General features: G+C 51.6%; 1 protein-coding gene across 1 annotated transcript in view; it reads left to right on the forward strand.

Annotated features, from left to right (window-relative positions):
* The window catches only part of SHMT1 (serine hydroxymethyltransferase 1), a 26,506-nt gene continuing 1,083 nt past the window's right edge, over positions 1 to 25,423 (forward strand). Inside the window, exons 1-11 of the mRNA XM_003996366.6 lie at positions 1 to 292; positions 7,617 to 7,731; positions 9,049 to 9,194; positions 12,375 to 12,490; positions 12,858 to 13,018; positions 17,351 to 17,432; positions 18,277 to 18,489; positions 20,492 to 20,608; positions 22,104 to 22,226; positions 24,294 to 24,410; positions 25,003 to 25,113. Coding sequence (XP_003996415.2) covers positions 7,636 to 7,731; positions 9,049 to 9,194; positions 12,375 to 12,490; positions 12,858 to 13,018; positions 17,351 to 17,432; positions 18,277 to 18,489; positions 20,492 to 20,608; positions 22,104 to 22,226; positions 24,294 to 24,410; positions 25,003 to 25,113 — 1,282 coding nt within the window. The 5' untranslated portion in view covers positions 1 to 292; positions 7,617 to 7,635. The remainder of the gene's footprint in view (positions 293 to 7,616; positions 7,732 to 9,048; positions 9,195 to 12,374; positions 12,491 to 12,857; positions 13,019 to 17,350; positions 17,433 to 18,276; positions 18,490 to 20,491; positions 20,609 to 22,103; positions 22,227 to 24,293; positions 24,411 to 25,002; positions 25,114 to 25,423) is intronic.

A 25,423-nucleotide genomic window follows, 5' to 3' on the forward strand; every position in this document is an offset into this window, starting at 1 on the left:
CTGAGGGCACCGACTGGTGTGCGAGTCGCGGCGCGCCAAGTTCTGGGTTCCGGACTCTCACGCAGGTGTCACGTGGCGGGCACACTGTCGGGCGCGGGTCAGCGGGTCTCCGAGTGGCAGCGGCGGCAGCAGCGTGGGGCCTCGGGGTCGCCCGGCCGGTGTGCGGGACACCGCTCCGATAGGTGGGCGGCTTTGGGTGCCAGGACCTTGGTGTGCCCAACGCTCTCGGGACGCTTTGTTGTGTGCGCCTTTCCGCCCCGCTTCCCCCGGCGGCTCTGAGAAGCCGGAAAAGGTGAGGAGCGCTTTACTAGTGCCTGGCATGAGGGGTGGGACGGCGGCGAGCCCGGATGCCCGGTCTCTGGTCACTGGTGGGCTCGGCCTTTGACACAGATGCGACGGTTTATTGCCGTTAGAGGAGTCGCTCCCTGCTGAGCAGTTTTCTCGTAGAGCATTTTAAATTTAAGCGCAGCCCTTCACCTCGCTACAGTATGCTCTCAACAGCGCTGCAAGTGGAGTGCTATCACGTGGCCCATTTTACAGATGAGGAAGGTGAGGCTCGAAGAGCCGACTTAGGCGCGACCTTGCGGATAGCAAAATGGCAGAGCCTGGAATCAAACGGAAGCGCTCAAAGGCTGTGCGTTCAACCATTGCATATATGGCCTGCTCTGCTTTTGGAGTGTGAACAGATCCCCGCCGGGGAGAGGCTGCGCCTGTTGTCTGCAGTCTGTCACCCCCTGTTCTAGGAGACAAACGTTGCACTGTAGGATTCTTGGCCTGGTGCCCTGTGCTTCATGGTCCTGGAAGTTAAGTGACCCTTGGTCCGCTGAGACCAGCACAAACATGTGTCTTTAGGCAGTTGCTAGACTGGAAACACCAGTTCAGGTCCTTATGGAATCACATTTTAAATTTCTTACTTGAGGGAACGCACACTGGAGGTGGGCAGCTTGTGCTTTCATTTAGTTCTGGGAACATGCTTTGGAACTAAAGGTAAACCCGAGTTCAGATTCTGGCTCTTATCTCTGTAGGACTTTAGACCACTTAGCTCTCTTAGCCTCGGTTTCCTTCTCTATAAGGTAGGAAACACAGAATCTGTGTGTGGGACATCCAGATGGCATTCAACAGGGTAGTTCCCTCAGGAGACTTCTGGCCGGTTCCACTTGCAAAGGTCCAGGGAAGATTTGTAGGCGTGGGGAGGCTGAGGACCTTGGCAAGTAAATTCGCTTGCCAGGTCTGTTTCCGTGGGGTTGAGGTGAGGCTCGTGCTACACGTGCAGAGTGCTGTTTCCCCAACAGAAATATCCAGCACTTGATGATAGTAACGGCTGCAGTGGGCTGTGTTCTCCAGGGGTGCTCAGCCCAGGTTCCTGAGTGGTGACAAAGATGGCCCTAAGGACCCCAGGTTTCTTTAATAACCATAGTAGCTGGTAGGTTTCAGTACTTTGTGCCTGGTCTGTTCTACGTGCTCTACGTAGGTCTTGTAGCTCATTTAACTCTCCCTCCCAGTTCAGAACTGTCTTCACTCCTGTGTTTTATATGAGGGGACTGAGAAACAGGTGTCAGTAACTGGGGTTGCACATTAGGAAGAGGAGAGCAGGATTTGAACCCGGCAGGCTGCCTTCAGCACAGTTTCCTCGGGTGTGGGTGGGGAGTGGGAGAACTGGAGGGGTCTGGCTTGTGAGATATCTGCCACCTGCTCTTACATACCCTTGATCTCCCCCAGATGGGTTTCTGTAGTTGTTACTTTCAGATTTCACAGATGGATGGAGGAAATGGCTTAAGACCAGATTTCTAGGACCCAGTTTGAAACTTGTGCTGTCAAGGTGAAGAATCTGTTCTCCCGTCCCTGCTCTCACCCTTGGTCTTCAAGTCTCATCTCTTGGGCCCCTGCTTTGTTCCCCCAGCTTCAGCCACAAGGGCCTGATTTCTGGCCCTTCACAAGTCAAATTTCTTACCACTTTAGGGCTTTTGCACTAAAGGCGATAAGGGGAGGAACACTTTCAGAGGGTAAGGTGTTTGTTCTTATCCCAGATCTCATAAGCTTGGCTCCTTCGCACTTGAGATCTCAGCTCAGGCGCCTTCCACAGTCTGTTCTAAGTCCTCATAGCAGTCATCACCAGCTGAGATTATCTTGTGTATTTCTCGTTTCCACGTTTATTAGTCTGCTCCTCATAAGAGCAGGGCCCCTGTCTCATTGACCCACGTATTCTTAGTTCCTAGCTCAGTGCCTGGGACACAGGAGTTGCTCCATAAATATTTGTTGCAGGAATGAATGAACTAATTGCAGGCTAATAACAGGAGTGTAGGGTAGATCTCTTCAATATCAAAAGCTTGTTTTGAACTAAACATAGAATTAACCAGATGATCCAGCAATTCCACTTTGGGTCTAGACTCGAAAGGATTGAAAGCGGGGACTTGGTATTTTGTTCATGTTCATGGCACATAACAGCATCACTTATGGTAGCCAAAAGGTGGAAGCAACCCAAGTGTCACTGATGGATGAATGGATAAACTATATACTGTGTGGCATCTATATACAGTGGAATATTATCCAGACTTAAAAGGGAAGGAAATTCCAACACGTGCCGCAACATGGGTGAACTTTGAAGACCTTGCACCACGTGAAATAAGCCAGACAGAAAAGGGCAAGTGTGTGGTTTCGTTTACCGAGGTAATTGAAATAGTCAAATTCATAGACATGGAACAATTGTGACCACCATCTTGGAGAGGTGTTCAGTGGGTACCCAGAATTGCAGTTTGGGATGATGAAAAAGTTCTGGAGATGGATGGTGGACGTGGTTGCACAACAAAGTCCGTGTATTTAATGCCGCTGAATTGCACTTAAAAGTGGTTAAAATGGGGGCGTTTTGGTGGCTCAGTCGGTTGCGTGTGACTGTTGATTTTGGCGTCAGTCATGATCTCACCCCGAGTTGGGCTCCGTGCTAAAGGTGGAGCCTGCTTGGCATTCTCTCTCCCTCTCTCTGTCTGCCTCTCCCCTGCTTGCTTGCTCTCTCTTGCAAGCTCTCTCTCTCTAAAAAAAAACCATTAAAATAAATTTTTTTAGAGGGGCCCTTGGGTGGCTCAGTAGGTCAAGCATCTGAGTTCCACTCAGGTCATGATCTCGCAGCCCACAGGTTCAAGCCCCATGTTGCACCCTGTGCTGACACCTCAGAGCCTGGAGCCTGCTTCAGATTCTGTGTCTCCCTCTCTCTCTGACCCTCCCCGACTCGCAGTTTCTCTCTTTCAAAAATAAATAAACATTAAAAAATATATTTTTAGAGAGAAAGCATGGGGGCGGGGTGGGGAGAAGGTGGGGCAGAGAGAGAGGGAGACACAGAATCCTGCTCCGGGCTCTGAGCTGTCAGCACGGAGCCCAACGGGGGGCTCGAATTGACGAGCAGTGAGATCATGACCTGAGCCCAAGTCGGCAGCTTAATCGACTGAGTCACCCAGGCACCCCAATAAACATTTTAAAAAATGGTTAAAATGGCATAGAAAGACAAATACCATTTTGGTTTCATTTATTTGTGGATTTTAAGAAACAAAACAACTGAGCAAAGAAAAAAGAAATTAATAGACTCTTCAATATAGAACAAACTGATGGTTGCCAGAGGGGAGGTGGCTGGGGGGGGGGGGATGGGTGAAATAGAAAAAAAAAATTTTTAATAAAAATTATTTTAGGGGCGCCTGGGGGGCTCAGTCGGTTAAGCGGCCGACTTCGGCTCAGGTCATGATCTCGCGGTCCGTGAGTTTGAGCCCCGCGTCGGGCTCTGTGCTGACAGCTCAGAGCCTGGAGCCTGTTTCAGATTCTGTGCCTCCCTCTCTCTGACCCTCCCCCATTCATGCTCTGTCTCTCTCTGTCTCAAAAATAAATAAACGTTAAAAAATTTTTTTAAATAAAAATTATTTTAATTAAAAAATGGTTAAAATGGTAAATCTTATGTATAGTTTATCAGTTAAAAAAATGAGGAAAAAGTTCAAGGTATATTATTTTTCTGCCAACCTCCAAACCTCAAGAAAATATGCTCTTTTCTAAAATACGTGTCTTTTCTAAATATAATATTAGCTTAAAAAGGATGACCTTCCCTCTGCATCTTAAAAGAGGGATCTCTTTCTTGTTTTATCAACTATCTGGTCCTCCCCGGTCAAGTTGACACATAAATTAGCTATTTACATTCAAGATCTTTGTCTTCCTTACTGTAATTCAGATTGCCCCAGGATATAGTAGGTCTAATTGACTTCAAAGATACCACAGATGAGATCTATAGTAGGTGTAATTGATTTAATTGAAACAAAACAAAGAATCTTGATCTCCGTGTTTGAATAAAGCATTCAAACTTCTTCATGGTTAAAAGAAAAAGGCTTAGTTTGGACTCAAGAGTATGGGTTTAAGAAGGGTGTGGATTAAGTACCCCATGTGGGGGATGGCTTGATCCTGAGTGGTATGGGATACAGGTGGGTGGGCAGTGACAGCTGGAGGGCGGGGCCACAGGAGCAGCCCTACCACCCCCCACAGCTACAGAGGTAACTGACTTGGAATTAGCATCATCCGGTAAGGAAAAGATTTGAAGTGAGGGCACGGGGCTGCAGGTGGTCTGCTGAAGGGACGCCAGTGAGAACAGAGATGCGGGTGGGGACTTTCTGTTCTTTGTCCAGAGCACAATGGACCTGAACTCCTTTCCCAGAATGATTGTAGATCTGACCTGCCTCGGAGGAGGGGGGCCCCAAATGGACTTCAGTTATTTGGCGGTTGAGCAATAGTTTCTCTGTGTTGCTTGCCTGCCACCTTCGAGCTCTTTTTAACCTTGAGTAGTCAATATGTAAAGGAAGCTTTTCTCTTCCAGATTCTAGGACCAGAGGGCCTATTTTGACTCTTGTGCTGTTTTTGGTGGGTTTACCACCTGCCAAGGGCATGTGTGTTGACCCGATGCAGAGGGTCTTGGGTTGCTGGCCGGTCTTGGGTTGCTGGCCGTGCTTGAGTGCCGGGATCAGCACGGAGAAGCCCTCCCTGGACACGGTGCCCTAAGCCATCCCTTCACGTGGCTTATTTCTAATCCCCTGGTGCTTGGGTTAAAATAATGACTGATTTGAAAGCCCAGTTAGGAATTTCCTGGTTAACAATTACTGGTAGTTTCTTCTTGCTGGCTCTACTGGAGGTTAGGGACGATCCCTGTGATTTGGGACTACTGTTTTATTTAGCGGGAATGTTTGTCTAGCAAATGAGAGCGTGTGTGAGCTTGCATAGGAAAACTACACTCTTCTGCTACATGCCCCCTTCCCTCTCCCCCTGCTACCACCCTCCTGACACCAGATGCATGGGTTTTCCACACATCAGCAATTCTGTGACACGGGCCGGGGGGTCCTACAGTTCAATTCAATTCTGATGCTAATTGGAGTTAGTGCAGACCCCACAGGTTAAAGGCTCAGTCCCACTCACTGTGCCCCCCACTCACAGATGTAGAAGGTCTCCAGGTTACCCACAACTTCTGTATGACTTGGCTACACATTGGAGGTTCCTGTGAACCACCCTCCTTGGATTCAGTCATTTGCTAAGCTCACAGAACTCGGAAACATTGGCTTACCTTTACCAGTTCATTCTATAATAAAAAATACCATAAAGGCAGGAAACAGATAAACAGCCAGATGAAGAGATACTTAGGGTAAGGTCTAGGAAGGTCCCAAGTGCAAGAACTTCTGTCCCCCTAGAGTTGGGGGTGCACCATCCTCCGGGTACGTGGATGTGTTCACCCGTGGAGGCTCCTTGAGCCCCATACTTTTGGAATTTTCACAGAGGCTTCCTCACCTCTGCCTGATCAATTACTAGCTCACTTTCTAGCAACTCTCCCCTCTCTGGAGAATGGGGAGTGGGATGGAAAATTCCAAGCTCCTGCTCATGGCTTGGTCTTTCTGGTGACCCGTCAGGAGCCCACCCAGAGTCACCTAAGTAGGACAAAGGCACTCATCCACCACCCCGCCCCTCCCCCCCCCCCCCATCACAAGGGTTTTAGGAGCAGAGATTAATTATCTATTTCTTATTATTTCACAGTACTCTCAGGAAACGGGCTCTCTCCTCCTGACTGGCTTTCCCCATCTAGACGTCCTCTAGATTTATCTCCACCAATAGGTCCCTGACCCAGCGGTCAGCCTTGTCCTCCGTGCCATTTTCCTGGTTCTATCCAGCTGCACCCGTCTTGTCCGCTGCTGGGCTTCCTCACAAGGGGAGCCCCACGGAGGCAGGCCCAGTACCAACGCTGTGGTTGCCACAGGGAAGGTCCTCGAGAAATACTTGACAAATGAATGAACTGAAATCAAAACTTACCAAATGAATGGCAAAGTGCTGAAAAGCCGCCAACTATTGATTAAGGGAGCTTAGTTCCTGTGAATATTTACACTTTAATACTGGAGGATATCCTACTGCTCACAAATTCTCGTTCTTTGCAGAAACATAGGTTAAGAAACTTGCATTTCCAGTCATTCATATATATATATTTTTTAAGTTTATTTTTTTTAACTTTTTTTTAATGTTTATTTATTTTTGAGAAAGACTGAGTGTGAGTGGGGGAGGGAGAGAGAAAGAGAGAGGGAGACACAGAATCCAAAGCAGGTCCCAGGCTCTGAGCTGTTAGCACCGAGCCGACGACGCAGGGCTTGAACCTAGGAACTGCAGAATCATGACCTGAGTTGAGGTCAGACACTTAACCGACTGAGCCACCCAGGCGCCCCTATTTATTTATCTTTCAGAGAGAGAGAGTATAAGTGAGGGAAGGGTAGAGGGAGAAGGAGAGAGAATCCCAAGCAGGCTCCTCACTGTCAGCACAGAACCCATTGCGGGACTCGAACTCACAAACCGTGAGATCATGACCTTAGCTGCAAGCAAAAGTCAGACGCTTAACTGACTGAGCCACCCAGGTGCCCCCTGGTCATCTATATTTTAATGGGATGCGATTTTTCTGCTGACTTTTCAGACGTGCAAATATGACCTGTAGTTTTTACAGGAGGGTTTATATTTAAGCAAGCATGTGCCTCAACTCATAGCTCCTGTAGGAACTCTGTGGGGTACTTAGAGTGTATGTTTGGGGGTTTTGAGTCCGTCCTTCATGGCCAACCTGCTGTGTAGCCCTGGGCTGAAATCCTTTTCTAAGCCCTCATTTTCATTACTTGAAAAATGGGAAGAAAAACCCCCAAGTCAGCAATTCATTTGTTCAGGCATTTGGCCAATCTTCCTTCTTGTGTGGCTGTGCTGAGTTCTGGGTGGGGAGTTAAAAAAAAAAAAAAAAAAAAGGTTAACCCTTCTTGCCTTCAAGGCACCTACTTTAGGTGGGGAGATACCCTGTAACCAGGAAAAGTTTAGTTTTGAAGAGGGTCCTGGGCTCCCTCTAGGCTGGATCAGGCCTCATCCGGGAGGGCGGGGAGTTCTCTCTGCTCACGGGCTAAGAAGCTGATGTCCACAGTTCAGAAAGGAACCGCACAGTTGTTTTGCAATAGGATGTCGTCTTCATGTTTGCCAAGCAGTTCTGAGGGAAAGGCCATAGAAATGTCAGGACGTGGGCAGCGCGGGAGAACCCACAGGTTGCCGTGAGCTTTGACTGAGTTTAATGCCGGCAGCGTTTCCATTTTTAGGCAACCTTGAACCGGTGCAATGACAGCTCAAGTCAACGGGGCTCACAAGGATGCTGACCTGTGGTCCTCGCATGAGAAGATGCTGGCACAGCCCCTCAAAGACTGCGACACCGAGGTGAGACGTCTTCACTGATGCTCTGAAAGCGGAGGTGGGCACCGGGCTGGCTCAGCAGGAAGAGCATGCGACTCTTGCTCTCGGGGTCATGAGTTCGAGCCCCGTGTTGAGGGTAGCGATTACTTAAATAAATAAACCTTTAAACTTGTTTAAACAAATAAGCAGAGGCTCTTGTTTAATTCTCCAGCTCTACCCCTAAAGAAACCTTATTCGGGGACAGCTTTGCCGTTAGTAGAAGAATGCCAGATTTAGAGGCAGTGGCTGAGAAAGTGGCTAAGAGTCCTCCCCTGTGGGTAAATTTGGACATTTCTGAGTTTCTGCAGAGTGCAGAGCACTGTGCTGGCTGCCCTGGAGGAAAGGGGCCTGGGAGGGGTCATTGAGATTTGGCCCTTTCCTTCCAGGCCAGAGGAGTATATGTAGACACCGAGAAGCATCTTTTGTGTGTGTGTTTTTTAACAGCTTTATACTCAAGAGATCATTCACTTCCCATACAAGTCACCCAGTGAAAGCACACACGTCAGTGGTTTTTAGTACGTTCGCAGCCAATTTTAGACCACTTTATCCCCCCAAAGAGAAACCTCGACCCCATGAGCAGTCACCCCCGTGCCCCCTCCCCCCAAACTCCCCAACCCTCGGCCACCAGTGGTCTCCTTTCTGTCCATTTGGGTTTACCAAAGCAACTTTTATTTTAAGGAAGGAGAGCAAGGAATACAGTTCAGGGAGGGAGAAACTTGGTGAAACATAGGGATAAAAATAATGAGATAGTGTAAAATTAAAAATCGGTGGGGTACTTATTTATTGATTTTTAAGGCGGGAGACTTATTTTTTTTAAGTTTTATTTATGTATTTTGAGAGAGAGAGAGCACACGCGCACAGCTGGGGGAGGGACAGAGAGATAGAAGGAGAGAGAGAGAATCTCAAGTGGGCTTCACACTCTTGGTGCAGAGCCCGAGGCGGGGCTTGAACTCATGAACCATGAGATCAAGACCTGAGCCAGAGTCAGCCACTTAACCAACTGAGCCCCCCAGGTGCCCCGGGATACTTATTTTAAAGATCATTTTCTCTCAATTTTGTTTCCCTTGATCCATTGTCTTCTAGTAATTCCTTCCTGAACGCTACAATCTGAGGAAGATCTCTCTATTCTTTAAGTTCTATGGGAGTCTCCTCAGTTGAGTTGTTAGGGTGTATGGTCCACTTTCGGGGGTAAAATGCGAATCTTTAATAGTGCGTCTTCGCGTTAATAGGCTATTGCTTTGATCAGAGCAAAATGCTAACCTGAAATGTCCAGACTTTCACTGTCTCTTCTGATCTCCTCAGGTTTACGACATCATCAAGAAGGAGAGTAACCGGCAGAGGGTTGGGCTGGAGCTGATCGCCTCAGAGAATTTCGCCAGCCGGGCAGTTCTGGAGGCTCTGGGCTCTTGCTTAAATAACAAGTACTCTGAAGGGTACCCAGGGCAGAGGTATGTGAATGTCACCGAAGGCCTGCTTCTGACACAGTGACGTGGGCTCCTGAGTCCGAACAGAGTCCAAACAATGTGGACATGTCAGAAAACAGCAAAGCACTCAACTGTGGGGATTTCTGTTCCGCGCTGGTCCTGTCGTAACTCGTTTGCGATTCCCAGCATGTTCTAGTGCTGATCTTCTTAGGACAGCTAGCTATACTCAGGGTCCTTTACCAGTCCCTGTGGGGGCTTTCTAGAATAACAGGCCAGTCCATAAGGAGTCTGGAGCTGCTGGGCCACTGTCGAGCCTCTAGAAAAAAAGGTCAGTGCCCTGAGTGGCACTGTGGAAGGTTGCTGCTCTGTGAGTAATTAAATCTGTACCGGGAGTGACCTGGAAGTAAGTGACAACTCAACCTGTCGTCGCTGCATGGAATGTTGGGTTTACCTGCGCTGTGATCTGAGAACCACAGGAAGTTATATTCATTTTTGGTTTTTTTAAAGTTTATTTATTTTGTGTGTGAGAGAGAGAGCTCACCACATGAGCAAGGGAGAGACGGAGAGAGAGAGGGAGACAGAGTTCCAAGCAGGCTCTGTGCTGTTAGCACAGAGCCCAACATGGGGCTCGAAACCACAAACCGAGAGATCATGACCTGAGCCGAAACCAAGAGTCAGGTGCTGAACTGACTGAGCCACCCAGGTGCCCCTCAATAACCCCTTTTTGACCACACTTGAGTTTATGCCATCGAGGTGACTCAGGGTGGGGCCGCTAGATGCGGAAAGACCAAACGGGAGATTAGACAGAACAACATGAAGAACACAGCTTAGATCCCAGGCCCAGATCAGGCTTCTGAATCCCCTGCCCCGAGAGCTGAATTTCCATGCGGAGCTGGGGACAGCATCTGGGAACAGCTCTGACGTTAACCAGAGTACTTGCTGGGTTTCATCAACCCTGAGCACTCACTTTTTCACATTTTCACATCTCTGAAACTAGGATGAAACTGATTGATGGCAAGCCATCGTTTAATTGAAAATTCTCGGCGGTTAGTAAGATAGCAGTTGCCTCGTAACTGAGGGTGAAATGCAGTGCTGTGTTCTAGGCATTGGGCTGAGCATGGCCACGTGCGTGTTCGTGTTTCCTGCAGCCTGACTGCAAAGTCCGCGCTCTCACCCCCCCTCCAGATCAGGAGATGGACTTGGGTAGGTGAAGGAGGCTGCACCAAGGCCCGTGGTAAAGGGCACGATGAGGTTTGCACGCTCCAGATCTGGGTCTGCGTGTGGCTCATCTGTTTGAGGCAAGGCAGGAGGGGCGCCGGAGCCTCACCATGACCTTGAACGCCATCCTCATGGCTGCTCCCCTGGAAGATGGTTAATTGCCAAGTCCCTTTGCAGCCCTGACATTCCTGAAGGTCCTCAATGCTTCCCCAAGCATGGCCTGCTGTCCCTCAAGCTTGGGGAGACCGCACCCTTCTTTGGTGACAAAGCAGAGAATCTGGGGCTGGAAGGGACCTTCCAGATTATTCAGCAAAGCCCCTTTCTGTTTCAAGACTTGTTCATCACAGCATCATTCACAATAGCCAAGAGGGGGGAGCATCCCAAGTGTCGGCGGATGGATGAATGGATAAGCAAAATGTGGCATATCCATATAATAAAATGTCCTCTTCAGCCTTAAAGAAGAAGAAAATGCTGTCACATGTGACAACAAAGATGAACCAGGAGAACATTGTGCTAAATGAAAGTCTTAAAAATACAGATACATGCGGGGCACCTGGGTGGCTTAGTCGGTTAAGCAGCCGACTTCGGCTCAGGTCATGAGCTCGCGGTCCGTGGGTTCGAGCCCTGTGTCGGGCTCTGTGCTGACAGCTCAGAGCCTGGAGCCTGTTTCAGATTCTGTGTCTCCCTCTTTCTCTGACCCTCCCGTGTTCATGGTCTCTCTTTCTGTCTCAAAAATAAATGTTAAAAAAAATATATACAGATACATGGGCCACCTGCGTGGCTCAGTCAGTGGAGTATCCAACTCTTGATTTGAGCTCAGGTCGTGATCTCAGGGTCGTGGGATCCAGCCCTGCATCGGGCTCTGCACTGAGTGTGAAGCCTGCTTGAGATTCTCTCTCTCTCTGCCCCTGTGCCCTCCCCCCCCCCCACTTGCTTGCATGCTCTCCCTCTCTGTCTAAAAAATAAAAATATAGATACTACATGCTGCCACTGTGAGGTATCCAGAGTTGTCAAGATCACAGAGAAAAGGGAATGATGGTTACTAGCAGCTGCGGGGGAGGGGGGAGGGGCGTTGCTGCTCGTTGGGTATAGAGTTTCGGTTTTGCAAGATGAGAAAGTTCTAGAGATCTGTTACACAGAACGGGAATATACCTAGCCGTGTGAAGTACTTAAACACTAGTAAACTGTGTGCTTAAAAATGGTTCAGATTTAAATTCTGTTATATGTCCTTTACTGTGATGAAATTAGTATACGTATTAAAAAATTTTAAGGTTTCTGTGACTGTCAGGTAGAGGTGTTACAAATGCTCTACTGAGTTGTTATGATGAATATACAGATAAAAAAATATGTGGTAAATTTTCATATGTAATTATGAAACAAGTATAATTTTATTAGAACTGCAAAAACAAAAAATATTCCACACCACCCCCCCCCCCCCCCCAGCCCTTAGAAACCCCCTTTCCACATTTCTGTCGCTAGGACTCTGACTCCTCTTGGAACCTTCTATAAGGGAAAGCATACAGTTGTAACTGGCTTATTTCACTTAGCATAAGGGTAATGTCCTCAAGATTCATCCACGTAGCCTGCGTCAGAATTTCCTTCTAGGGGCACCTGGATTGAGCATCCGACTTCGGCTCAGGTCATGGTCTCGCAGTTCATGAGTTCGAGCCCCGCGTTGGGCTCTCTGCTGTCAGTGCAGACTCCACTCTGGGTCCTCTGTCTCCCTCTCTCTGCCCCTCCCCCACTCTCAAAAATAAATAAACATCAAAAAAACCCAAGGAATTTCCTTCTAGATGAGGTGATGCTTGCTCAGTCACACAGCCAGCTTGGCACGGAGAGGCGATGAGTGGTATGGGGGCTCAGGGTACGTGCTCTTACTGCTTCTCTGCTTTTATTCTTCTGTCCCAGCCTGAAGCTTCTTTGGCCTCTGTACTGTGCACAGAGGTTGGGGGCCGGAGGGGGGCCTAAGTCTGCTTTCTCCCGCAGGTATTATGGCGGGACCGAGTTCATCGATGAGCTGGAGATCCTCTGTCAGAAGCGGGCGCTACAGGTCTATGGTCTGGACCCCCAATGCTGGGGGGTCAATGTCCAGCCCTACTCAGGTAATTGCCTGGGCAGACCCCTGCCTGCCAGTCTCCCAGGGCCACCTTTCACCCAAAGGAGTCTTAACAAGGACTCTGCCCACAGACAAGTAAAAAACAGGATAAGCCCCTCCCGGGTCGGCGCATCTCTCTCTCTCTCTCCCTCAACCTTGGCGTCCACCTGACTCACCCTTCCTCAACACCTGTCCCTTATTCTCAGGGGGTTTGCTGCAGGCGACCCTCCGTGGCGCTGTGGGGGGTGCACAGTGGTGGCCAGGCCTGTTCTGTCCACTCCTGGTTGATGGCCTGCCTGGTGGCCAAGCTCTGGGGTCCTGCTTGGGGCCTCGTGGGCAGAAGTCACCATACCGCGTCTGGTCTCGTGTTCCAGGCTCCCCGGCAAACTTCGCCGTGTATACCGCGCTGGTGGAACCCCACGGGCGCATCATGGGCCTGGACCTGCCCGACGGGGGCCACCTGACCCACGGGTTCATGACAGACAAGAAGAAAATCTCTGCTACGTCCATCTTTTTTGAATCTATGCCCTATAAGGTAAGAGGGGGGTCTCTCTCCATTAGCTCTGCTGTCCTCTGGCTCAGAAAGCCTCCAGTGTTTGGCTGCACCTGTAGGAACAGGTAGTCTGTTTGTCAGGCGCTAAAGGAAGTCCCCACCTTTTGCTGTCACCCCCCTCCCCGCCCCCACAGCCCCAGCGACTCCTCAGGCATCCAGGGGGCAGCTGAAGCACAGGGACACGGGTCAGGGAGGCGGCTGAAGAGAAGGCGCAGCTGCAGCCAGGGCCCCGGGGACAGCCCTGCTCGGAACCCCCGGGGCAGCACCCCCCCACGCCCCAGCCCAGGACGGTGGCTATCCTGGAACGGGGGGCCTGTGCACCCTGCCGCCCCTCACACACCTGTCAGCTAGCCACAGCCTGCACGAGCCACGTGCCCCGCATGGGACTGGCGCGTATTCGAGGGGGGCCCTTGTCATTATAAATGGTGTGGTCGAACGGTGCATGGCACGCTCGTGGGCTCGCGGTCGGTGATGGGGAGGAAAGCAGTAACCAGCACGCGTGCCTGTGGGGTGGTCTGTGCACGTGGTGACTCTTCCTCCTGTCCCGGAGCCAATTCCTCGTGGCGTCTGCTGCCCAGCGGGCCGCTCCAGGCGGGTTCACGTGTCCCACGGCGAGCGAAGGTCGCGGTGCCTCGTTATGCTCGGCTGAGTGTCAGACGCATGGAAGTCAAGCCAGTGTTTCATCTTGGCGTTTCGCGGTCTCTGTTGCTTGCCCTTGACTGTTCGCCGTGTGTTAGCCTTTGGCTCAGTCCTAGTCGTCGCACGGGTGCTTTTGGGGTGCAGGTGACGGTCCGCTTGTTTTCATGGAAAGCTGAGGTGTTTCGCACCAGGGGTGTCCTCATTGGCCAGAAGGGGACAACCCCTCGAAGGTGGATTTTGAAACGTGACAGGAGGAAGACAGTGCTCCGCCTTTGCGCATGGAACTCAAAAGCCAGTTTCTACAGTTTCTCTCCCTACGGAAAGAGCGGCGGCCGAGCGGAACCCCGGGCTGGTGTTCTGGTCTCATATGCGGCCTTAGGCAGCCTGACTCTTTAGCGTAATGTCCTCCATTACCCAAGAGGCTCTTCTGGGTCTTAGCGGGCGCAGCACCCCCGTCTCCGCATCTTTGACACACACCGTGCAGGCTGTAGCCCCCTCTGTGGGTGGAGGGTAGAGGCTCCCCTGGTGGTGGGCCTGCAGGGGTGTAGAGAGGAGGGGCCTAGGAGCCTGGCCAGCTGTGGGCACCGGCCCCGTGCAGGGAGGAGGACACAGAGCTGACTGGGCTCCAGCAGCAGCTGCCACGCCCCTCCCCTGCCCACCACGCTGCCTCCCTGCCCAGCCTTTCCCAGCCCTGCCCTCGCCATGGGGCTCTCTCTCCCTCACCCTGGGGCTCTCTCCCACCCTCTGGCAGCCGCCTCACACGGGCCCAGGCATTTCATCTCTCCAGGGGGAAACAGCACCTTGAACCTTCTGTCACCTCCTCTCTCCTCTGTGACCATTCCCCTCTCCAAACGTCCTAAGCTTCCTTCCTGTCCCTTTGCACCTCTCTGGCCCCTCAGAAGTTTCTTACAAATGCCTGTGAATTCTCCCTGGAGCTGTTTTATTGTCGAGTGTTTAGAGTTTTGTTGTTTTTTTTTTTAAGTTTATTTATTTATTTTGAAAAGAAGAGGGTGCAGACGTGGGAGGGGCAGAGGGAAAGGGAGAGAGAATCCCAAGCAGGCTCCTCATTGTCAGCACAGAGTCCGATGCATGGCACGAAGCCACAAACTGTGAGATCATGAACCGAGCTGAAGAGTTGGAATGATTAGGGTTTTTTAAAAAAGAGGAAAACCTGGAGCATCTGGCTGCCTCAGTCGTTAAATGTCCAACTTTGGCTCAGGTCATGATCTCGCGGTTCATAAGTTTGAGCCCCTCTCTGTGTCTCGTCTCTCTCTCTCCCCCTCCCCCCACTTACGCTCTGTGTCTCAAAAAATGAATAAACATTAAAAAAAATTAAAAAGAAAAATGTTCTAGGGTGCCTGGGTGGCTCAGTCAGTTAAGCATCTGGTCCCACATCAAGCTGTGTTTTGATAGTTTGGGATTCTCTCTCTCTCTTTCTCTGCCCCTCCCTCCTGCTAGCATGTGTATTCAAGTGAGCTCTCTCTCTCTCTCTGTCTCAAAAATAAACACTTAAAAAAAGAGAAAAACCTTGCTAAAAAATCCTGCAAGTTCAAAGAGGAAAACGTGGAAGAGAGAATAGCAACACACTTTGGAGGGGGTAATTCTCTTTTAAAATTTTTTTTAGAATTATGTCCATTTTTTTTTTTTTTTTTTTTTTTTACTGTGGGTTGGCTGTTGATTTTCATCAAGGTAACAGTTTCTTTGCCAAGTTCAGGTGACAGATAGAACCGGTTCATTCCATTTGAAACAAAACCTTCAGCCCGCCTGTCCAGAGGATGTCTCAGCTGCACACAACTTGCTGTAATCCTGTTGGAATTGGAAGCGCTTTTTTCCTTTGGAAAGGGCGGCCGCCATCCCCGAGTCTCTCCCCCCACGGGGTAGGGGTGCAGAACCCAAGGCTTCTCTTACCACCTCCTCCCCAGAGAGCTCCCATGCCCCCTCCCCTAAAATCTTTCCTTTTGACTTGTACTTTCCCCTTGGCACAAATGATGTAACACAACTTTAAGACACTGAATTTACTAAGAACCGTGTCGCCAAGCTGGGCGCCTGGGTGGCTCAGTCGGTTGAGCAACCGACTTCGATTCGGGTCTCGATCTCGCTATCCCGTCCGTGAGTTCGAGCTCCACACTGGGCTCCTTGCTGTTGGCACAGAGCCTGTTTTGGATCCTCTGCCCGCCCCCCCTCCACCCCTCCCCGACTTGCTTTCAAAAATAAATATAAAAAAAAAGCTTTATGTTTCACATCCAGATGGGTCCATGGTTTATATCTCAAATCGATTTCTGTGGGGGACCGTAGGGTGGGGGTCAGATAACACTCTTTTTTTCCGGCTGACCTAGCGCCGCTTACCGGAAGACCATTCTTTCCCTGCAGTGTTGCTGTTGTCATGGATCGGATTGACCCCCTGTCACAGGGCTTCTGTTTCTGGCCTTCTTCTGTTCTGTCAAACTGTCCTTCCACAAGCTCGTGCTGCCTTAATCACTGTAATTTTTTGTGTTTTAAAATTTCTTTCGGTAACGTTTTGCATGGAGGTCTGGTATACCTTTTGCTAGATATTTTATGGGTTTTGAAACTAATATGATATTATTTAAAAAACATTTTTTTTTTTACATTTACTTAATTTTGAGAGACAGAGCACGAACGGGGGAGGGGCAGAGAGAAGGAGACACAGAATCCAAAGCAGGCTCCAGGCTCCAAGCTGTCAGCACAGAGCCCGATGCGGGATTCGAACTCACAGACTGCGAGATCATGATCTGAGCTGAAGTCGGACGCTCAACTGACTGAGCCACCCAGGCGCCCCCCAGTAATATTATTTTTTTTAATGTTTTTTGGGGGGGCCAGGATGGGCAAAGAGAGAGGGAGCGAGAGGATCCCAAGCAGAATTCACGCTGTCAGTGCAGAGCCTGATTCGGGACTCCATCTCAGGAACTCTGAGGTCATGACCTGAGCTGAAATCAAGAGTCCAGAGGCTTAACCGACTGAGCCACCCAGGCGCCCTTAATATAATATTATTCTTATTAAAATTTCCTTTCCGATGTTTTGCTGCTTATATGGACGAATAGAACTGGTTTTTGGTTTTTGACCCCACATCCAGTGACCTTGCTAAATTCAATTACTAATTCTAATAGCTTGCCCCTAGAGGCTTGCATCTCCCAGGTAGGCGGTCATCGTGTCTGTGAGTAATGTCAGCTTTGTGCGTCTCCTAATCCTTGTGTCCTTACTTCTTCCTCTTGCCTCTGTGTACCTGGGACTAGAAGAGGTGTTAGCAGCATCTCGTCTCATTCCCGAAGGTAACAGTGTCTTAGCACCTGCCCTGTGCGGTGCATGTTCGTGGCTCCTGTTTCACTCTGCAGTGGCGTTTTGGTTCCTTCTCTTTCCCGGAAGAACCCCGAGGCGGGGGCTCACTTTTCCTCTCGGGACCCCTCAGGGCATCCTGCCTCCATAGGCGATACCTGGTTGTCCACGCCACGTGCACAGGCCAAATACACCGGTACCCCACCTTGCCCTCAAGTCACGCTCTGGGACGTCTTTCCTGTGTCCATGGTGGAGTGGAGCGAACAGCTTTGGGCAGGTGGAGGAAGTCATCTTACCCTTGATAGTTGGCACGAGTCCCGGTGGGAGGACAGGCACGGTGTGGCGGACGCAGCCCGAGCCTGCTGTCTCCGTGACATTCCACAGGTGAACCCGGACACTGGCTACATCAACTATGACCAACTGGAGGAAAATGCCCGCCTCTTCCACCCGAAGCTGATTATTGCAGGTGACGAGCTGGGGGGTAAAGGCACCGTATTCGTAGCAGCCCCCTTGCCGATTACAAAAGGAAGATGCGATGTTCCCCAGCTCACTGTCTCTGCCTCGAATAGCCGGGCTTCTTGGGTCTAAGTATATTCTCTTCTTTCGGGACAAATACCTGTTTTGCCACCTTTAGTACTAGGTGGCAAAAGATCTGAGGCTGTTGTCAGAGAAGCATCCAGAAATGGTAACTCCTGGAGCACTTGGCTAGCTCAGAGTACGTGGCTCATGATCTCAGGGTCGTGAGTTCGAGCCCCGTGTTGAGTTGTAGAGATTACTTAAATAAATAAAAACTTTAGAAATGTGAATCCCTGACTAACTGATGGAGGAAATAATAATAGTTAGGGGCCATCCCAACCACCGTGAAGAGGCACGTGACCTGAAGAGGCAGGTCAGAGTGGTTGCCTTCGGCACATAAGGATGTTTTTTGTTTTTATTTTTTTGTTAATGTTTATTTATTTTTGAGACAGAGTGTGAGCAGGGGAGGGGCAGACAGAGAGGGAGACACAGAATACGAAAGAGGCTCCAGGCTCTGAGCTGTCAGCACCGAGACGGACGCGGGGCTCGAACCCATGGGCCGTGAGATCGTGGCCTGGGCTGGAGTCGGATTCTTAACTGACTTGGCCACCCAGGCACCCCCACAAGGATGTTTTTTGAGGGTGTTTTTCATTTCCGTTCTCGGGGTTTTGGAGGGAGAAATCTCTAAGCTTTTGAATATGCCCATCGCGAGGCCCGCGTGCAGGCTTGCGCTCCAGGAGACTCTCAGCTGGCCGTGGGTATCTGACTCGACTTTGTCACCTTTGCCGTCTCAGGGACCAGCTGCTACTCCCGAAACCTGGATTATGCTCGACTGAGGAGGATCGCAGACGACAACGGGGCCTATCTCATGGCCGACATGGCGCACATCAGCGGGCTGGTGGCTGCCGGCGTGGTGCCTTCCCCCTTTGAGCACTGCCACGTGGTGTCCACCACCACCCACAAAACCCTGCGAGGCTGCCGCGCCGGCATGATCTTCTACAGGAGAGGTGTGCTCCGGGGCATGGGGTACTGGCGGGCTGCTGGCGTTGGCCTTTCTCCTCTGGGGTGCACGCTCGGTTCGGGAAGCTAGGAAAACCCAGGGTCCCTTGAAGGGTCCCTTAAAGAGCTAGTTAGGGGGCGCCTGGGTGGCTCAGTCGGTCAAGCGTCTGACTCTTGGTTCCAGCTTGGGTCACGATCCCACAGTTCGTGAGATTGAGCCCCACGTTGGGCTCTGCGCTAACCGCATAGAGCCTGCTTGGGATTCTCTCTCTCCCCCTTTCTCTTCCTGTCCCTCCCCACCTCTCTCTCTCAAAATAAATCAACTTAAACAAACAAACAAAAAAAACTACTTAAGGAGGGGGCGATGAGTCTGCAGAAAAGATCTGGAAAGAAGCCCTGAGCACGGCTCTTGCTTCGTTCCTTGGGCATCTGGGTCCTGGAAAAGGAGGAAAGGTATTGTGTCGTGGGTCGACTAGTCTTGCCCACAAGGGGCAGGTGCCGTAGCAAAAACAAGATGTGCGAGGCTGGCCAGGGGCTACCAGAAGGCCTCGTGGTGCAGCGTTATTCTGGTGACCTCGCTGTGGTCCAGGACGCCTATCCCAGAGAAGGACTCACAGTAATCAAAGCGCGAGACACTGATGTATAAACCATAGTTACCACTTTAGTCCTTTTAGTGAGGAATTTCTGTTGACTGCCTCCAACCCACATGTAAGCACTCCTTTTATTTGGGGATCCCCACGCTTGGGGTGATCAGATCATCTGGCCTATGATGAGACCGGATCCCCACGCACCTGCAGAGAAACCAGCCCCTGGGTGACTGGGTCTCTCTCCCCTGCGGCCTCCTTGCCTAGCCCCCTGGCCAGGACTGGACACACCCATATGCCCACTAGCGTTCTCAGGTCCTGCTGTCTCAGGACCTTCTTCGGTCTCAGGTACCCACGGTTCAAGGCAGGTGGCCAATCCCACCTGCCTAGAAACTGTTCCTTTCTTCCCACTGAGCACTGATGTGATTTGCTGCACCTTGAGCAACTCCTGAATCTGCCACGGACGCCCTCTGTGATCCCGGGCTGCTTGTGCAGCCTCTCTGTGCCTCGTTTCCTCACCTCCAGAGAGGGGATCCTAATAATAGCACCCGTCCCTTCAGACTACCTTTGGGAGGAGCGCATGAATTAACCTTAATGTAAAGTGCCTCGCACGGTTCCTGGCTCACAAGCAGCTCTGTAGAGACAGTAGTTCCTACAACTGATGATTAACTTTGTTTCAGAAAGGAATCCTATTCCTCATTAGAGCCATTATCACATAATATGTATCATTATATAAACGAGTCTTCTGTCCTTCAACATAGTCGTCTCGGAAGACTGCTGTCTTGGACACTTGAGGAAATACGCCCAAGGCACATTCTTCATTACGATCTCAGTGTAGGGAAATTTCCTTTTTTTTTTTTAATTGTATTTTTTTTAATGTTTATTTTTGAGAGACTGAGACACAGAGCACGAGCCGGGGAGGGGCAGAGAAAGAGGGAGACACAGACTCAGAAGCAGGCTCCAGGCTCTGAGCTGTCAGCACAGAGACGGACGCAGGGCTAGAACTCACGAGCTGTGAGATCATGACCTGAGCTAAGTCAGACACTTAACCGACTGAGTCACCCAGATGCCAGAGGAATGATGGGCGTTCTATCCTTAACAGTTCTTTTTTTCTTTTTTTTTTTTAAGTAAGTAAGCTCCACGCCCAACATGGGGCTTGAACTCAGGACCCTTAGATCAAGAGCCGTATGCTGTACTGGCTGAGCCAGCCTGGCGCCCCTTTGTGGAGGGAAATTTCTGTCCTTTGATTTCATGTACAGAGGGTGGTCTGCCCCCGCTCCGGAAGCAAGGGCCCCCTCTGTTCTGTACCATCCAGCACTAGAGGCCAGGCTTGTGCTTAGCGCACTCTGGGTTTGAGTCTGGGTAGGGAGAAGACAGAGGGGACACCCCGTCTCACGTTCCCATTCTGTTGTTTTTCTTCATCCAGGAGTGCGCAGCGTGGATCCCAAGACCGGCAAAGAGACACTGTACAACCTGGAGTCGCTCATCAACTCTGCCGTGTTCCCGGGCCTGCAGGGAGGTCCCCACAACCACGCCATTGCTGGTAAAATGCCACCAAACCCCACCCGGAGCCCTTGGATGGCACCTGGGGCTGCGCCCTCATCCATGGCAGCCCCACGCAAGCTAGGGGTCCTCCTAACTTTGCTCTTCCGTGGCCCCTAGTTCCCACTTCACCTGTCCACCAAAAGTGTGTACCAGGACTTGCACATCGGGGAGAAACTAGAACATCTCTGTCCAGGAGATGCTAACGAGCGAGAAAAGGGAAACTGCCGACGGGTGTCAGTCAGGGACAAGGGGAACGAGTGATGACCACTCCACACGCACGGCCACCCGTAGGCAGAACCGTGTTGGGTGAGCTTCTGTACAGTGGGTGCGGCCCGCTTTAAGAAATAACGGGGAGGGGCCCCTGGGTGGCTCGGTGGGTTGGGCGTCCGACTTCGGCTCAGGTCATGATCTCGCGGTCCGTGAGTTCTAGCCCCGCGTTGGGCTCTGTGCTGACAGCTCAGAGCCTGGAGCCTGTTTCGGATTCTGTGTCTCCCTCTCTCTCTCTGACCCTTCCCTGTTCATGCTCTGTCTCTCTCTGTCTCAAAAATAAACGTTAAAAAAATTAAAAACAACAACAACGGGGAGGGGATTTAGCAACGAGAAGAAGGCATGGCAAAAGGAGTGGGCGATTAGCACCCAAACCGGGCAAGGGCACGTTGCCTGTCCGCTGACATCCTGACCCTTGCACTGCTGGCCTTGAGGCCGCATGGGAAACGCCTGGGTCCGATGGCACGGTCACCCAGCAGGCTGTCATCGAGCCATTCCGTTCCTGTACAGACGGCTTAGGAAATGTGTGATGATCAGAGTTTTAGGCCCCTGGGAGTAGGCAGGGGGTGGGTCTCCACTGGTGTCTTCCCTTCCCCCTTTACACCTCTCCACGTCCGTGGTCTCTTCAACTCTTGGGTGATGGGATGGACCCACCCTGCAGGCGTTCCGGGCCCCTTCCTGTCGTTTCCACCAACACCGATTAGAGGCTTCTGCGCCAGCGCTCAGGCACACGTCTTTTGCCTTCTCCTTCACCTTCTGTGCCCCCTTGAACAGCCCTTGGGATTGACCAAGGTGCCGGAGGAGTCTGGACGTGCAGGCAAACAGGCCTGCACCTCTCACCGGGCCTCTGATCTTTCGGATCTGCGTGATCTGGCATCAGAGCAAAAGCTTTTTGGGGCAGCTGAGTTTTCATGTTTGCAAAGGACCGTAAAACCCATCTTGCTTAAGAACTGCTTTCCTGTGGTGATCTTATTAGCACAAGACTCCCAGGCCTGGAGAAAGGCTACCTCAAAAGCACCTCCTCAAAGAGGAGAGGCCTGTGGGTTAAGCCAGGTAATTGTAGCATTAAAAAACTACGTATCATCTGGTGGAGGGGGACTATGAACCCCCTCTTTGGTGATACTGAAAAGCAAGGAGGCCTGAGTGGAAGCGAGCGGTGTTCTTGGACTCCTGGTCGGTCTCTTGGTCCCCTCCTGCCTTCCTGACCCCTTCTCTCTTCCCGCCAGGGGTCGCCGTGGCCCTGAAACAAGCCATGACTCCGGAATTCCGGATGTACCAGCGCCAGGTGGTGGCCAACTGCAGGGCTCTGGCTGAGACCTTGATGGAGCTGGGCTACAAAGTGGTAACAGGTACCAACAGAAAGTGCTGGACGGCCCCCCCCCACCGACCTCGGGACGGGGGTGCCCCTGCTCCTTGGGGTGGCACTTTAAACCTCGCACCTAGGCCTGGGTGCTGCAGCCCTGGCTGTGCATCATCTGTCACTGGCATGTGATGTGACGGGTCCTCAGGAGAGCTTTGTGAAAGGCCTACCTGAGGCTCGACTGAGAAAGGTTGGGTACCAGTGGTCACACGGCTGGTGGAAGGCACAGTCACAGCTTGGAACACAGCAGGCTCCCAGAGCAGTCTCCCCGGCGATGCCCCACGCCATCCCACGGGGGTGTCTCCACTCACCCCTGAGGGCCCGGGTACAACAGGCGTTCCCAGTAGGAGTTCATGGCAGTATTATATCCATGTCTGCTTGAATACAAAAGCTGGTGGTGCTGAGTAAACCCCCGTGAGATGGACCTTCTGGGTGAGGGCCCGCTCGGGGGGGTGCGGTCGCTTCTGTCACCGCGGGTTTCACGGCTAGGACGGCATTTTTTCTAGCAGACTTCTGCTCACAAGGCCGCTGTGGATGCTGCCAGTGGGGTGGTCTAGGGAAGCGGGTCCTGTTAGGCCACTGACTCAGGTCCCTACTCCCTGCCCGCGGCCCTTTATGGGGATTTCAGGCCCCGGCCTGAGGAGTGGGCTCCCCACCAGACTATTCGTGAGCAGCAGAGCTGGGACAAACGCTGTCTCCTCAGCAGGTCTCGGGAGCACCCGTTTTCCGTTTCACTTCACTTCCTCTTCCCTTTCTTTCTCCTTCATCCTCTGCCTCTTTCAGTTAGAAAGCCCTAGAAATCTCAGTGTGGCCTGCGACCTTCAGGGTCCCTTAGGTCACTCTGTCAGACTTGGATGTGCACACCAATACTGCAGGCACCCTGTTAACATGCAGGTTGTGAAGGGGCGCCTGGGTGGCTCAGTCGATTAAGCGTCCGACTTCGGCTCGGGTCATGATCTCGCGGTTCGTGGGTTCGAGCCCCGTGTCGGGCTCTGTGCTGACCTCTCAGAGCCTGGAGCCTGCTTCGGATGCTGTGTGTGTGTGTCTCTCTCTCTCTCTCTGCTCCTCCCCTGCTCCCTCTCTGTCTCTCAAAAATGAATAAACATTAAAAAAAATTTTAAAAGATACAGGTTGTGACTCGGCAGGTCTAGGTTGGTTGGGGGGGGTGTGTGTCCTGCATTTCCATCCAGCTGGTGTGGGACCCACACTTGGCACTACAAGGAGTTAGACCAATGTCCCTGTGGCTACAGACAGCAGACGGCAGCCCCTCAGCCCAGCGAGGCCCAAAGTCTCACGACAATCTCGGGAGAGGTCTCCACTTTCCTGAGCTCCCAGGCCTGCCCTCACCCCCAGTTCACTCTCCTCTGAGGACACAGTGTAGATGGCCGAAGCAGATCGTGGCGACCGTAAGCCCAGGAGCCAGCGTTCGTGATAACCTGCTCTGTGCCTGGTATGGGCAAAGTGCTATACGTGGCACCTTATTTAAACTTCACGACAGCCTCGTGAATTATTGCTCTTATTTTGCAAACGGGCGTCTGAGCTCCCCAGATGTTGAGCTGCCTAAAGCCACAGCAAGCGTGGGGGCGTGGCTTAATCTCTGGACTGTGGGGTCCCGCACCTTTGAAGTCATTGCTGTTGTCCAAGTGAAGGGCCCGGGATTAATGAGATTTCGAAGTGGAAAGATCCAGGTGCTTGGAAGACCCCTGGTGGCCTTGGTCCAGTTCCAGAAAGATCTAGTGGCCTCGATATCCTCATGTGTTGGGTCAGGGTGCTGGGCAGCCTAAGCTGGGAAAGCTACCGTTGGTTCCCCTCGGGCTCAAGGACCTGCTCCCAGTCACCAGGTACCCTTTGTAAACTATCACCTCTTAGGTCCTGGGGCATCTTTTGTTTAGCACGGGACTAAAGTTTCTCAGGACACGTGGTGGGGGTGCTCACCTTCCTCATCACATCTGCTTTATTTAGCCTCCTTGATTCCTACCCTCATTTCTTAGGAAGAGAGATTCCTTCACTTGGGAGTCAGCTTTCCACATTCCTACATGTCCAACTTGGTTTCCAGGTGGTTCTGACAACCATTTGATCCTCGTGGATCTCCGTTCCAAAGGCACGGATGGTGGCAGGGCCGAGAAGGTACTAGAAGCCTGCTCTATAGCCTGCAACAAGAACACCTGTCCAGGTAAGAATCTTTGCTGGTCTTCTCTTCTGTACCGCTCCTGTCTTAGATTTCTTTTGGCCAGAGTTGTAGCCGATGATAGTTTGGCTCTGGGGACAGACATCAAGGGATTTTCAAGGGGCACACACACCGTATGGCATGGGGCAAAATCCTGGCTCTCTCCTGGCCTGCTCCTTCTGACGCAGCTCTAACCCTGCCAGGCACAGAGAGGGAGGGACTGAGGTGGACTGCTCGGAGGGGCTACATACAGGCATTTGGAGAAGGGAAGCAGGGGCCTCTGGAACAGGCTGGGTTTCTCAGGGGGTTGTAAAAAGAATGTGGGTGATGGCATCCCTGACTCACAAGGATGCCAGCCTCCCTTTTGGGAGGTCATGCCACTGGAGGCAACCTCCTTGCTGTTTCATCACAGTGGCCACAACGTGCGGCCGTCTCCTGTGCCTTTGTGCCCGCCTCTGGCATTTAAATCAGCAGCGCTCTGCTTCCGAGATACAGTGGGCACCCACAGGCCGGTTTTTTGGCCAGCTGTCTTCTTAAATGCACAGGGGTCAGCGGGGAGTTGGGTGCAGCCAAAGGACAGAGCCCGTTTGTCTTGAAGGTGACAAAAGCGCACTGCGGCCCAGCGGACTGCGTCTGGGGACTCCGGCACTGACGTCCCGAGGATTTTTGGAAAAAGAGTTCCAAAAAGTGGCCCAGTTTATTCACAGAGGTAAGGAGAAAGGGTTGGAGGTTTGCCACTTTAGACTGTGCGTGTGTGTGTGTGTGTGTGTGTGTGTGTGTGTGTGTGTGTGTGGTTTCTGATGGTGGCTGAGCAGGGCTGAGCGCTGGGGACGAGAGACGGCAAAGATCACTTTAGCAGCCCATCTAGTCTGAGAGGCTTGTAACTTGTCCTGCCCAAGGAAGGGGGCCACGTGAGAATCCTTTCCGAGGGGGCCGTGAACACCTAAGGCTGTCACGCCCCCGGGCCTCGGGAGTGTCTCCCGGGCCCAGTGGGGCTGCCGCACTGCCACTGTGAGCCC

The sequence above is a fragment of the Felis catus genome, chromosome E1, assembly GCF_018350175.1.
Source record: "Felis catus isolate Fca126 chromosome E1, F.catus_Fca126_mat1.0, whole genome shotgun sequence".
NCBI lineage: Eukaryota > Metazoa > Chordata > Mammalia > Carnivora > Felidae > Felis > Felis catus.